The sequence below is a fragment of the Enhydra lutris genome, unplaced genomic scaffold (assembly GCF_002288905.1).
Source record: "Enhydra lutris kenyoni isolate GAN:26980312 unplaced genomic scaffold, ASM228890v2 scaffoldscaffold45, whole genome shotgun sequence".
NCBI classification, from domain to species: domain Eukaryota; kingdom Metazoa; phylum Chordata; class Mammalia; order Carnivora; family Mustelidae; genus Enhydra; species Enhydra lutris.
This window is the reverse complement of record NW_019154129.1, coordinates 3440405-3452774: the sequence shown is the minus strand read 5'-3', so window position 1 is coordinate 3452774 and position 12370 is coordinate 3440405. Positions and strand designations below refer to the sequence as shown.

General features: G+C 43.4%; 1 protein-coding gene across 8 annotated transcripts in view; it reads right to left on the bottom strand.

The window, feature by feature from the left end:
- Positions 1-11736, bottom strand: part of LOC111155998 (meiosis regulator and mRNA stability factor 1) — a 37215-nt gene extending 25479 nt beyond the window's left edge. For 6 of the 8 annotated variants that reach the window (XM_022516516.1, XM_022516517.1, XM_022516520.1 and 3 more), the window contains exons 1-7: positions 11665-11736; positions 7934-8135; positions 5058-5747; positions 4139-4313; positions 2986-3212; positions 1711-1828; positions 959-1131 (exon numbers count right to left, since the gene is read on the bottom strand). In XM_022516516.1, the coding sequence (XP_022372224.1) occupies positions 959-1131; positions 1711-1828; positions 2986-3212; positions 4139-4313; positions 5058-5747; positions 7934-8077 (1527 nt within the window). In that variant the 5' untranslated portion in view covers positions 8078-8135; positions 11665-11736. Of the gene's footprint in view, positions 1-958; positions 1132-1710; positions 1829-2985; positions 3213-4138; positions 4314-5057; positions 7012-7933; positions 8136-11664 lie in introns of those variants that run through there. The other 2 variants (XM_022516521.1, XM_022516522.1) reach the window with 2 other exon arrangements.
- Between the last annotated feature and the right edge of the window lie 634 nt (positions 11737-12370).

The following is a 12370-nucleotide window of genomic DNA, read 5'->3' as shown; positions in this document are numbered from 1 at the left end:
CAAGAATAAGGAGCTCAAAAGTGGGCAATCTGTTATCTAAAACACTACAACTGACTTAAAGGCCTTGGAGATTAGAAAAGGGAATGCTGCTCTCTTCAGAGTCACCGACATATTCTCCAAATAGCTTAAAAATAGTTCAACACAGCAGTAAACACGCTCATCCAAATCAAGACTCTAAGACATGCTCACCCTGCTGGAAATATGCCCACATTCCCCTAGCACATGGCTCTACGAGCTACAGGTGTAGCAATAACCACTGCAAATTGTGCAAGTGTGTGTGCATGGTGGGGAACGCAACTGTAGAAAAACAGGCCTCCCGATGCCTAAAAAGGGTCAATTAGGGGCGCCTGGGGGGCTCAGTCAATCAAGCCTCTGACTCTTGGTTTCAGCTCAGGTCATGATCTTGGGGTCATGGGATCGAGCCCCATGTGGGGCTCCACACCGAGCACAGAATCTGCTTGAGATTCTCTTTGCCTCTGCCCCTCCCCCTGTTCACTCACACCCGCGCCTCTCCCTCTCAAATAAATAAATCTTAAAAAAAAAAAAAAAAAAGTGTATAATTTCTGTTTATTTGACTCCATCGTGAATGTGTGCAAACCATCACCATATTCTTTACCCATGCCTGGAAGCAAAAGGAGTAATCAATGTTTCCATTACTTCCATTCAATGGACACAAAACACTGCTAGCTTTGGAGAAACTGAAAAGTGGCTGTTGGTAAGGTTAACCTACATGTCAATTCCTTGTGATACTGTGCAACAAAATAAAAGCAAAATCCCTACATATCAATTCTCTGTATGTTTGTAAGAGAAGAACTATTTCAAAGCCTTATTTCAAAACTCTGGCTAGCCTCCTATAAAGAGCAGCCTCACTTGGTGGCCTGTTATGGGGTGGGGAGCGGTCTTCACCTTCCATAATGTAACGTCAGAATACAACAAAAAGGAACACAAACCCACTTACTGGCATTTTTAGTGGTAACCTAGGGGGCAGGTCGGAAATGAACTCTTCGAATCTGATCAGCTCATTCGCATGATGCAGCAGTGCTTCTGAGGCCTGGTTTTTATGGACCAAAATTATGTGGAAACCATGCCTGTGTCTCAGGTCACTGAGTTCCAATGCAAAATTGACATCAGCTGCAAGAAAAGGTACAGCCCGCCCCCGTCCCCAAACATTAGGAGGACTGGACAAAGACACAAAACCTCCCTGACACCCACTGAGAAAAAAAAAAATAGCTGGACTATAGAATTCAGAGTTGCTCCCCACCTCCCACCACTTCTTGGAACAGGAACACATTTCATATTGGAAGAATTAAGACCACAGGACACCACATACTTCTACGGATTCCAAGACACATGTTACTTCCCGCAGTGAAAGAAAGCAAATATTAACATTTTAGGGAATATCAACTTTGGAAATGCTTCTTCCTAGATTTTTTTAAAAATTTGCTGGGCCCAGGGTAAAAAAAGGATTTAAAAAAAAGCTACATTTTCTTTAACTGGCCCCACAAGAATTCTTACTCACATCCTAAGGAAAAAATACGTAAAACCCACACAGACTCCATTTCTTCTCTAAACAGCTCTCAGACATAAGCATAAATATGTCCGGTGTAGGTCAGCCTCTCTGGGGGCGTATTTTACTTTAACATGTTCTGGCTTCTGTTAACAATTCTGATCCGCGAGTTTAGCTGAAAGTGGCCGACCTTCCGCACTTACTCGACACAAGAACCACAGTGGCCGGAGCAGTGTGCGTGTTCGCGAACCTTCGGAGACTCTGGCGGAGCTTATCGTCAGCCGCATTCTTTGCAGTAGCGTTGATGTGGGCAACAGTTACCTGCATTAATTTAAAGTAAGGACAAATGAGCAAGAGCTGAGGTCAGAAAACCACAACACACTCTGCCCGCAGCTTACAGATAGTCCCTGAGGAAAGATATGCTTATTATTGCCGCCACTTAGGAATGGAAAAAATTCTAAGTGGATCTCAATAATTTCAAATTTGTCTCTCCATACAAAGGAACTAGACCCATCATCATCCCTGCTCACCTCTCTAATCTTCTGCTTTTGCACTTCGTCCATCCGCCTTTGAGAAAACAGGCAGAAGAGGAAGTGAAAATTTGAAGTAGGTAAATTAGCTCTCCCTACCAGCTTCTGCCAACAGCTGGGGAAGTAGGAGAGATAGGTGTATGAGGAAGGTAAGATTTAGTGCCGTACTGGATGTCATTTGTCTCCACTATACGTCTGTGGCTTTCAGGATCTGGGGTCAGGTAGTGAGAGGAGAGACATCTGTCCCCGACAGAGCTCAAATGTGTTTATTTCTGTTAAAGCCGCCAGACTCACTGAAAAGTCTCCAAAGCAAGGAAAGGTTTTGAGAGCTGCTTCAACTATGTGCAATACACAGTAGGGTTTATTTTTAAGGAGCACAAATATAAAGTTTTAGGCAAAATGGCATATCAACAGAATTACTTGTCTAAGAATCGAAAGAACTGGATTCTAATTCCAGCTTAACAGACTGTGCAGCCAGACAATCTGGATTTAAATCCTAGTTTATCTGTTTATTGGCCATATGATTTTTAAAAAGTTGCTTAACACCGTGGTGCTTCAGTTGAATTTGTGTATTTCAAATAATAAATCCTATGAGCAAAAAAATAAAATAAAATAAAAAATAAATCCTATGAGCCCTTTCCACAGAGCAGTCATGGAAACCAAAAGAAAAGATACAAATTTATGTAACCATCATATTAGCAGAGCACTAGTCACATACAAATAGATTACTGGAAGATCAGTTATGATTAAATGATTTCTAGTACATTAGATATGATCTTTTGATAATTTCCTTTATTTGCAAATAATAATCCTTTATTTGCTGATAATTTCCCTTATCAGCACAAATGTATATTAACCTTTAAATTAAAATTCTTTAAAAAAAAAAACCCACATGTGCTTATTCTTCTATCATAATAGTTAAAATTATTACTATTATTATTATTTTACCTGGCAATTATTCAGCTCTTGAATAACTTCTTTGTTTTCTTTACTAATGTCGCACACACAGATGAATTCTGCTTCTCTGTGGCCTTTAAAAAACTTCTCACGGATTCTCTGTACAACAGCAGTAGCTGAACGGCCAGAGGGAACTGAACAGTTTTCAATATCCCAAAAAACTCCAATGGGGGGTAAATTTTCCAGCACCTGTCCGGCTAGTGCAACTTCTGGTGACCCTTAGGAAATGTTAACACTTTCAATCATACATACTGAAAAACAATGGCAAACTAAAATAAATAGGTAGCTACCTAGCATTCTTAGTGGCAGAAAAATGAAGTTACTGATTGATGTTAAGCTTAAGGACACCGACCTCACCGGTTGACCTAATAGCACAACCGCAAGTTCCAATAGTATTTCTAAGTGATTATTCCTATTTTTCAGGAGAGAACAAATCTAAAGGCCAAGTTACTTCAAGCCCACAATAAATCCACTGCAAAGCATGAGCCCTTCTCATGCTGGGCGGAATGCGTCTCCGAACACTAATGTGGAGGTAGATGGACACTGCAGCTCTGAGACCTGATCGTCATGATCTGCCCATGCTTGTCTACCTGCTCAGTATGGAAGACCCATGAAGAGGTGACAAAGGGTGAACTTGTTACCATCTTTGATTTAAAAAAAAAAAAAAAAATTTTTTTTTAATCTGCATTAACGTCTGATTTAATATTAAAAAAATGTTTTCAAAAGATAAAATATCACATTAACTACTTTTTTGGGGAAATGATATTTAGTTTTTTTTTCAATGAGTTTTTCATCAACCATTATTAAATCTTTCTAAATATTAAGTATTTCTACGGAGTGTACAACTAACAGCAGGATTATGAGCCTAAGTTGACAAGGAGTCCCCTCTAGCACTGACTTCTAATACTATGCTCCCTATTTTTCTTCTGGTTTCAAGTAGCCGTAGCTCAACATGGAAAGCAAATGGCTTGCTGGTCTATAAGGATAAAAAGATTTTTTTTTTACCAAGAGGTAGAAATGGAGACTTATATACCCAGTAGCTCCAGAACCACAAGGAATCTTTTCAAGGCGATTAAATGCAGTGTTAGTATCAGATACTGAGAACTACTTAAATATGCACATTTTATACCATACTGTCATTTACCAAATTTCGAAGCAGCTTTGCCTAGACTGGTCGCCAATAACAACGTGGTCTCCTTCCCTGTTCCTTTGGTTCCACAGCCATTACACAGAGGAATAGTAACAGGTGCAGTTTGAGTATTTGGAGGTGGTATATTTGGCCAGACTTTAGCAGCATCAATTATACTATTTCTTGCCGGCTGTTTTAAAAATTTTTTTAAGAAAAGGAGGAGGTTTCAGATACATCATTGCAGAACCTAGAGTGATAAACAACAACTGAAAACACAGTCTGTTTCTTCTTTCCGCCTGTTAACCTCTGATGGAAGGTATTTTCAATACTTCAGAGCACTCCCGGAACTATCAGCTATCAATTCGTAAGCTCCCTTCAAGAAGGGACTTGGAATGATCTGGGAAGATAGTCACGTGATCGTTCTAGGGCATGTGTATCCTCCAAAGGTGAGCCCAAATACACTTTACGGGAAGGTCAGAGATGTCTACTTTAACAGCCGTGTGATCGAGGCCAAGTTCCAAGTCCCTCAAATTGTTATAGAGGAACGACACGGCATGACCTGCGTCGCCTGAGTGGGTCCATGTATGAGGTCAGTGGTATGAGAATCGCAATCGTGCTCTAGCCTTTAAGGTCCAAAGAGAACACGAAGCCTTGCCGAACTCGGTTTGCATCACGTAGGAAACTGATTACAGCAAAAGCCTGTAAAAGCATGAACTACATAATGACTCTGCACTTTTTTGGAAGGGCCCTTCCCATTTCACCCTATGCTTCTTTCAGAGGTGAGAGAAGCCACGCCGATGGGGCGTGAGCTACCTCGCAGGAGAATCTTCACCCCCGTGCACAATCAAGATTGCTCAAGCAACACCTAGCTACGTTCACAAAGTCATTCCTCAAAGGTCAGCTGCACCCAGAGAACAAATAAAAAGATACACACCTTGTTCAGACAGTCTTCGCAGTAAAGTGAGCCCTTTAAACAAACCGGAGGTACCACATTTAGGTGCAAAGAATTGGTGCACAAGTGAGGCGTAAGCTCCGACTGTGAAATGTGGTCTTCCAAATGCCCTGGAGCCCCGCTTGTGAAATCGGAACAGGGGAAGTAGCCAGCAGAGGTGCAGCCCTGGAGAGCCGGGAACTGATGCAGCTTGTGCACGTTACCGTGACATGGTTGGAAATGAAGCTTCCCGCAACAGGGCAGGTGTTTGCAGGAAGACAGATTACTTTCTAGACACATGCTGGGAAAGTCACTTGCAATGCCGGCCACACTGTTCCTAGCTGAGGCATTCTGGAGTGAAGACGCAGACTGGAAAGCGAACCCTGACCCTACCTGACACGTGATGGTCCTGGTGCTCTGCGAGTCTAACAGTGCGCCGGGGTGAATCAAGCTACCGGTACCTCCACTACCGCCACCACCGCCACCACCAAAATGCATTGGCGACGTGGAGGGTTCATTAGGGCAATGAGCACAGCAGCTTACTTTGGGGACAGGTGAAAGCTGTATTTTAGGTTGCTGAAGAGAATGGATATCTGGAAGTGGGACTGCTGGGAAAAGCTTAGAGCCAGCATGAAGGGGAGATGGCACATCCTTTAATTCCACAGCAACTTTCTTGTTCTCCATGTACTCTTTCTGGGAAGAGAAGATCAGAACGCCAGTCAATGTCATGAGGCCAGTGACTTTTGGTTACTCACATCCTACTGCAATCCAAAAATGGAAATAGCGTTCAATCCTGTTTACATAACTCAACCATAACCAAGCGATATGGAATGGCAGCTGAAACCAGGGACATTCTTCAGAGAGGCCTGCAGGAGGTGAACACCGAAACAGACAGCTAAAATCAAGACCGTGTCCTTCCTCAATTTCAGGAGACTGGGGGAGGGTTCTGCTTACATGTTCAGCAAGGCAGGTTAACCATCTGTGCCTCAGGGACTTCCCTTTGATAACTTCCCCTTGCCTCACAGGGTCTTCTAAAGACAAAACAGGTGGTATGAAAATAACACAGTCACAAACAGCATTCAATAAAGGTGGCTTACAAGCCAAGCACTCTGAGGAAAAGACTTAATAGTTCTTGCAGCCAGACCATAAAGGGTTTCGGAAAGTCCTCCAGATGATTCCAGACATTAAGGATGAGATCAGCCATCTGCCCCAGTGACCCATCCATGGAGAAGTTTTACAGGTACTGTTGACATTAAGCCAACTGTAGGATACTATGACCTAAAGCCATAATGTCAACAATTACTTTGCAGCCAGGGACAAGAATCAGAGTAGTTAGAAAACTATTTAGAAATAAGATTCCAGAGAAATCGTTTGTCATATGCCTCTAACGTAGACACAGGAGACCAGCATATTTACAAGGTTACAGCCTGGCTCCTGTGTCAGAGACCTGGCTTTGAATGTGATACTCACTGTTTTAGGAATTTAGGTAGGTTACATAACCTCTCTACGTTTCAGTTTTGTCAGCCTTCCGTTGGGGAAAACAGGATGAACTTCCTATAGCTGTTAGAAGGATAAAATGAGAGGGTACATAAAGCACTCAGCAGAGTACCTGGCTACTGAAAGGGGATCTAACTAATCAATAGCCCCAATTGGCTGACTGCAGGAACTATTAAGAGAAAGAGGATGTCCCGATATCGTGAGAGAGACATGCTCTTCCCTCAGAGCACAGAAAGGGCCATCTGACTGCTATGATTTCACTCCTTTGGCTGTGGTTCTACACTCATCTGGGAGAGTACACTCATTTGGGAGAAATCTGGATCTTTCACTCTACATTTCCTAAAAGGGAGGAGACAGCAACTGACTGACTGCCAACAAGCAGTGTGTTCTGCCCTCTTGGTAATTACAGTTTAGGCCAGAAACTACTGGCATTCTGATTTATAGAGATCTGGCTCTTAAAAAAAAAGGCGGGGGGGGGGGAGGATCTGGCTCTTATGGTCAGGGTTATTATGAGTTGGTTCCCCTGAATCTACTCAATTCTGGGTGCCACAAATAAAATCAGGTTTCTGGATCTGTAAAGTTGAGTGCAAACCAGTACTGTGTGACTCTAGAAGGGTCAGATCCTCCATCCCAGGAAGCCCTGTCTGAGCTGCCAACCCTGTTGCCAAGTGTCCCTAAAGTAAATGACCTCAATTACTGACACCATGCAAAAGAGAGAACTATATAATGAAAACCTGAAGAAGACAGGGAATTTAGTTGAGTTTTTAAATAGTCACTAATACCCTTTTGTAGATTCATAGTAAAGACTCATGTAAAACCCAAATGCAGTATCAAAAAAGAAAAAAAAAAGACACAGCAGTGAAATGTGGTAATACGGTGCATGGAATGAAATCAGAAAAAGTCAAAATCACTATGAAAAGGCAAGGAAGTTACAGACACATTTAAATATTCAAGAGAAATCTGGAATAGAAAAAGACTGTCAATAAGGTCCTATCAATCTTCCCTTGATTTTAAGACTCAAACCTCAGAAGGCTAGAATGAAATAAAATCTATTTTATACTTTCCTCTGATTTGACTCTACAATTTGGATTTTATCTTTGCATTCTGTGACTTCCATAAGAAACAAATCTTCCCCAAATGTTAACGTTAAATATTTAAAGCACCTACAGTTCCTTACACCAGGAGTACAAGAGTTTAAAAAAAAAAAAAACTTACGCTCTCCTTGAGTCAGGAATTATAATCATGTGCTATGAGCAGGAATAAGCATGATATAAGGTGAAACTGAGCACAGACTCCAGGGAGAGAGAATGCCCCAGACCAAATGGACCACACATCTATTTGCATAAGGAATTTGCTACGTCCTCAGTCTTGCACATAGTTACCGTTTGGGGACTAAGTGGCAATGCCTGCTCAGGACGAGAAAAGCAATTAGAGAATTTCCAAAGCCATGGCTTAGCATCATTATTTTGTTGCAGCCATCCAGGTGTTCTACTGCAGGAGTCCTCAGTTCCGCTTCCTTCCATCATACAGCCATACAAAGTGGTTCAACATTCTTTCATCTTTCTTTTCTTTCATTCTTCCACCCTGTTAAGAACGAGGTCTCAGTGTTATTTATTTGCCTAAGTACAAGTTTCACTATTAAGATGTGAGACTTGGGGCTCCTGGGTGGCTCAGATGATTAAGTGTCTGCCTCTGGCTCAGGTCATGATCCCAGGTGGGATCGAGCCCCATGTTGAGCTCCCAGATCAGCAGGGAGTCTGCTTCTCCCTCTCCCTCTGCCTCTCCCCTTACTTGTGCTCTCTCTCTCAAATGAATAAATAAAATCTTAAAAAAAAAAAAAAAAGTGAGACAGCAGGGGCACCTGGGTGGCTCAGTCAGTTAAGTGTCTGCCTTCAGGTCACGATTTTTGGGTCCTGGGATCGAGAGCCCTAAGTTGGGCTCCCTGTTCAGTGGTAGCTTGCTTTTCGCTCTCCCCCAACTTGTATGTGCGTTCCCACTCTCTTTCAAATAAAATTTAAAAAAAAAAAGTGAGACTACAACTGTATTTATAGTACAACTATATGGTACAATGGCTCCCAACAAGAGATCAGTTCAGCCAAGTGCCAACCTCCTCCAGCCCTGAGCAGGCCTTTTCTACGGTTTTTCTTAATTCTTTGTGACCATCTCTTCCTGAAGACCCTACTGGTGAGGGTGAAAAAGTTAACAAAGAGCACGTAATTTTAGGGGAAAAAAAAAAAAACAATTATATGTCTTCATTGCCAATTACGAAAGATTCTGAAATTGACTTAATAGCAACCTATCCCGCTGTGTCATTGATATGACTGTGGAAGGTCCAAATTAAGTGAACTCTGTAGACTCTGTGAATTTGATTCTGCTACAGAACAAGCAAACCAATTTCTTCATGTACTTATTACAAAAGCGCAATCTGATATACCACCAAGAAGCTAACCAAGAAATCTCAAGTCACAGCTGTGCTGTATCTACTCCAGTGCGAACACATTCTTACAAGTCTTAAACAGTACAATAAAAGCAGATCAAATCGATAACAGCCAGTGGGCATGGAGGCAGCCTGCCAACAGTAAGGACAACTGAACCTCATTTCCAAGTCCTCCCCATCATATAGAACCACCACCTATTCTTATCTACAGTGGCCATTTTAAGGTTATCCATGTATCAGAAATTTCACCCAGACATAAAGAAAACCATTTCTTTTAGCTCTCTCTCTCCAAGAGGCTCTTCTCAAGAGATTGTAACATCTATATACCACGGTGAAGGGAGAGAGGAGTACTCTAAGATATTGAACTGATCACATAAACAGGAGCAGGCACACTACATCCTGCCAGCCCAAACCAGCCCACTGCTTGTATTTAAATGACCTCAAACTAAGAAGGCATTGTATACTTTTAATTTTGGGGCGGAGAATCAAAATAATATTTTGTGATACCAAATTATATGAAATTCAACTTTTGGTGTCTATAAATAGAGACATTTGTTTAATACGGTCTGTGATTATTTACAACTACAGCTACCTAGTCCAGTATCTGCAACAGAAACTGCATGTCCCACAAAGCCTAAAATATTGACTATTTGGCCCTTATGTGGAAGTTACAACAATTTCATTAAGTTTCAGTTTCTTCCTCTGCAGAGTGTGGCTAATTTCTCCCCCTCCACAACATGGCTGAGGGGGGAAAATCAGAAAAAGGATCCCACTATCTGTTTTTGTCTTCCCCAATGTAGAGCTTGTGCCAAGCACAGGGCTTCTAACATAGCATATACTAACTAATTATTTGTTAAATTAAGGAATGATTACATCAACTCTTCACCTACTATGTACAGTTAGGAGTTAGTGTGGAAGCAGAGATGGAGTTAACTGCCACAATGACAACAAATTATGATTGTTGTTATTCCTACTAAACATAGGTCTTGGAGTCCCCCAACAAGCTCCTCCCCAGACCACAGAAATCTGTGATATGCACAATACACAACTTCCACATGCTCTCTTAAATCTCTTCAAGGCCAATCCTGAAAGTGAGCTAGTAGGTAATGCACAATACCAATTACAAAGCCTTTTTATGTAACATTATTTCCTCAATCAGTAATTATTTATTTACTATCTACTATATTAACAGGCCTGTGCTTGGCCCAAGAAATACAATGATGACAATAACCAGACAATAAGATTCATTTACCTAATTTTTCCCCCACAGTAAATCTGTGAGATAGTCAAGGGAGAAATAAGCCACAGATTTTACAGAGGAGTAAACAAAAGTTTAATTAAGTTTTGGAACTTGCCAAGATCAGATAATTAGAAAGGGGGCAGAGCCAGGCTTGTCCTCTTCCCACCACACCAAGATGCCTTCAGCATTGCTCAACACAATCAACAGAAAGTACAACTGTACTAGCTTGTTAGTGGCCCGAACCCAGAAAACTTCCCAAGCATTCCTGGGAATGCCACTAAGTACCTTAGGTAGCCAAAGCAAGTTTTCTATTGATTTGAGTGGGATTTTCTGAACAATTCAGAGAGTGCTTGAGAGCACAGACTCTGATATCAGTCTGTGTATTAATCCCCAATTTTGCTGCTTCCTGTATGTGTCGCGTTGGAGAGTTCACAACCTCTCTGAACCTCAGATCCTATGTGTAAAATGGGCCTGATAATAACTGTAGCATCCTCATAGGGCTGTTGTTGGGGTTTAATGAGGCAATCAAAGTCTAAAATCTAGAAGTGGACTTCTCTACCCAAGTTAGTCCTGGAACCCCACACCACCCAGTCCTATTACTTTTTTTTTTTTTTCATAGCCCTTTTATCTAAAATTGTTTATTTGCTTTATTATATGTCTCCCCTACTTGAATATAACTCCATGACAGCGACATCATGTCTCCTCATTTATTGCTGTGTTTCCTGCACCTACCAACGCCTGGTGCATATCAACAACTGCTGAATGAGTGAAGAGTTCAATAAATATCTCGGAAGACCGGTTAGGTTTTGATTTCTCTGTATGCAAAACAGCATACTTAGCGCTCAGAGAAGTGGGAAAGTCCAAAAGATACAAATGTAATCAGAAAGCTCTGGGAAATACTAGAAAGGTGCTTGGGAAACGAAAATGTGTATCACAGTGTAGCGTTACAATTGTTAGTGGGAGTGGCTCATGCCCTAAGGCAACTCAACACTATCCTTCAAGCCCAGAGACTACACCCTAGGGAGCGCTGAACTACAGAAGAGAATGCAAAAACGCTCCAGCAGGTTGAAAAACACCGCCCCTTTCTTCCTCTCTTAACCTTCTAAGTGTGCACACTCCTCGGGAAAGGTTGCTCTCCACACCTGGAAGCCCCCCAGGGTGCACGGGGACAGGTGCGGACTGGGAGCCAAACACCCCAAAAAGGGCAGCAGCGGCGCAGCAGTGACAGTCGCGAACGGGCCTGAAAGGGAGACAACCTGAAACTATGGTGGGGGCCTGACAGGTGAATCTCAATCTTCCCCCTCGGAGTAGCCAACCTTCCCCACCCCCGCCAGCAAAGGGCAGGGGAATGGGGGGGGGGCTGTCCCGCCTGCAGCTGGTGCCCCAGAGCAGTGAGCCCGTCTGGAACTAGTCTCCAGAGCTGCCAGCCAACTCACCTCGGCCGCCGGCTCCACCTCCGCTCACATTCCGGCCCCGCCGCCTTCCCCCCGCCCCCCCAGGCCCTTTGTTTTGATTCCCGACTCCGCAGCTCCCGCCGCCGCCGCCAAGCGCACCCTCCACTTCCGCTTCCGCACCGCACCGCCCCTGTCGCAAAACCGACGCCCTTCTCTTCCCCGCCTCGCTCCGCCCCTTCCTCCACCCCGCCCCGGCCGCCGTGTTCTCCCCGCGCGGGGCGCGCTGGGAACCCCGGGGGGGGGCGGGGCCTCGCGGCCCTGCAGCCTCGTCAGGCTCAGTCCCCTCCCGATAAACCCCTAAATAGGGACCTTCCCCGGGGGAGATCCCGGCTTTTTTGGCGAAAACCCCGAGTTTAAGGAGGCCTTCCCCCTGGCTTATCGTGGTGGCATGGAAAGGAACCTGAAAGCGAAGAATGAGGGGGTTTGTGAGGGGGAGCCTGGGGGAAAAACCTGCCAGCCGGGATTTGATACAACTCAGCTCTTTCGGTCTTTTGAGGGAAGGCAATTTAAACGGGATTTGGATGAAAAACCCGATTGTTTTGGCGCTCTCGCTCGTGCGCGCGCTTCCCTCTCTCCCACTCCCTCGCGTCACGTGATGGCTCTATTTATTTATTTTTTTAATTAAATGACGCATAATTTCCACAGCATCTTTAATCTAGTGCAACCTAGTGGCGAGTGGAGAGAAAAA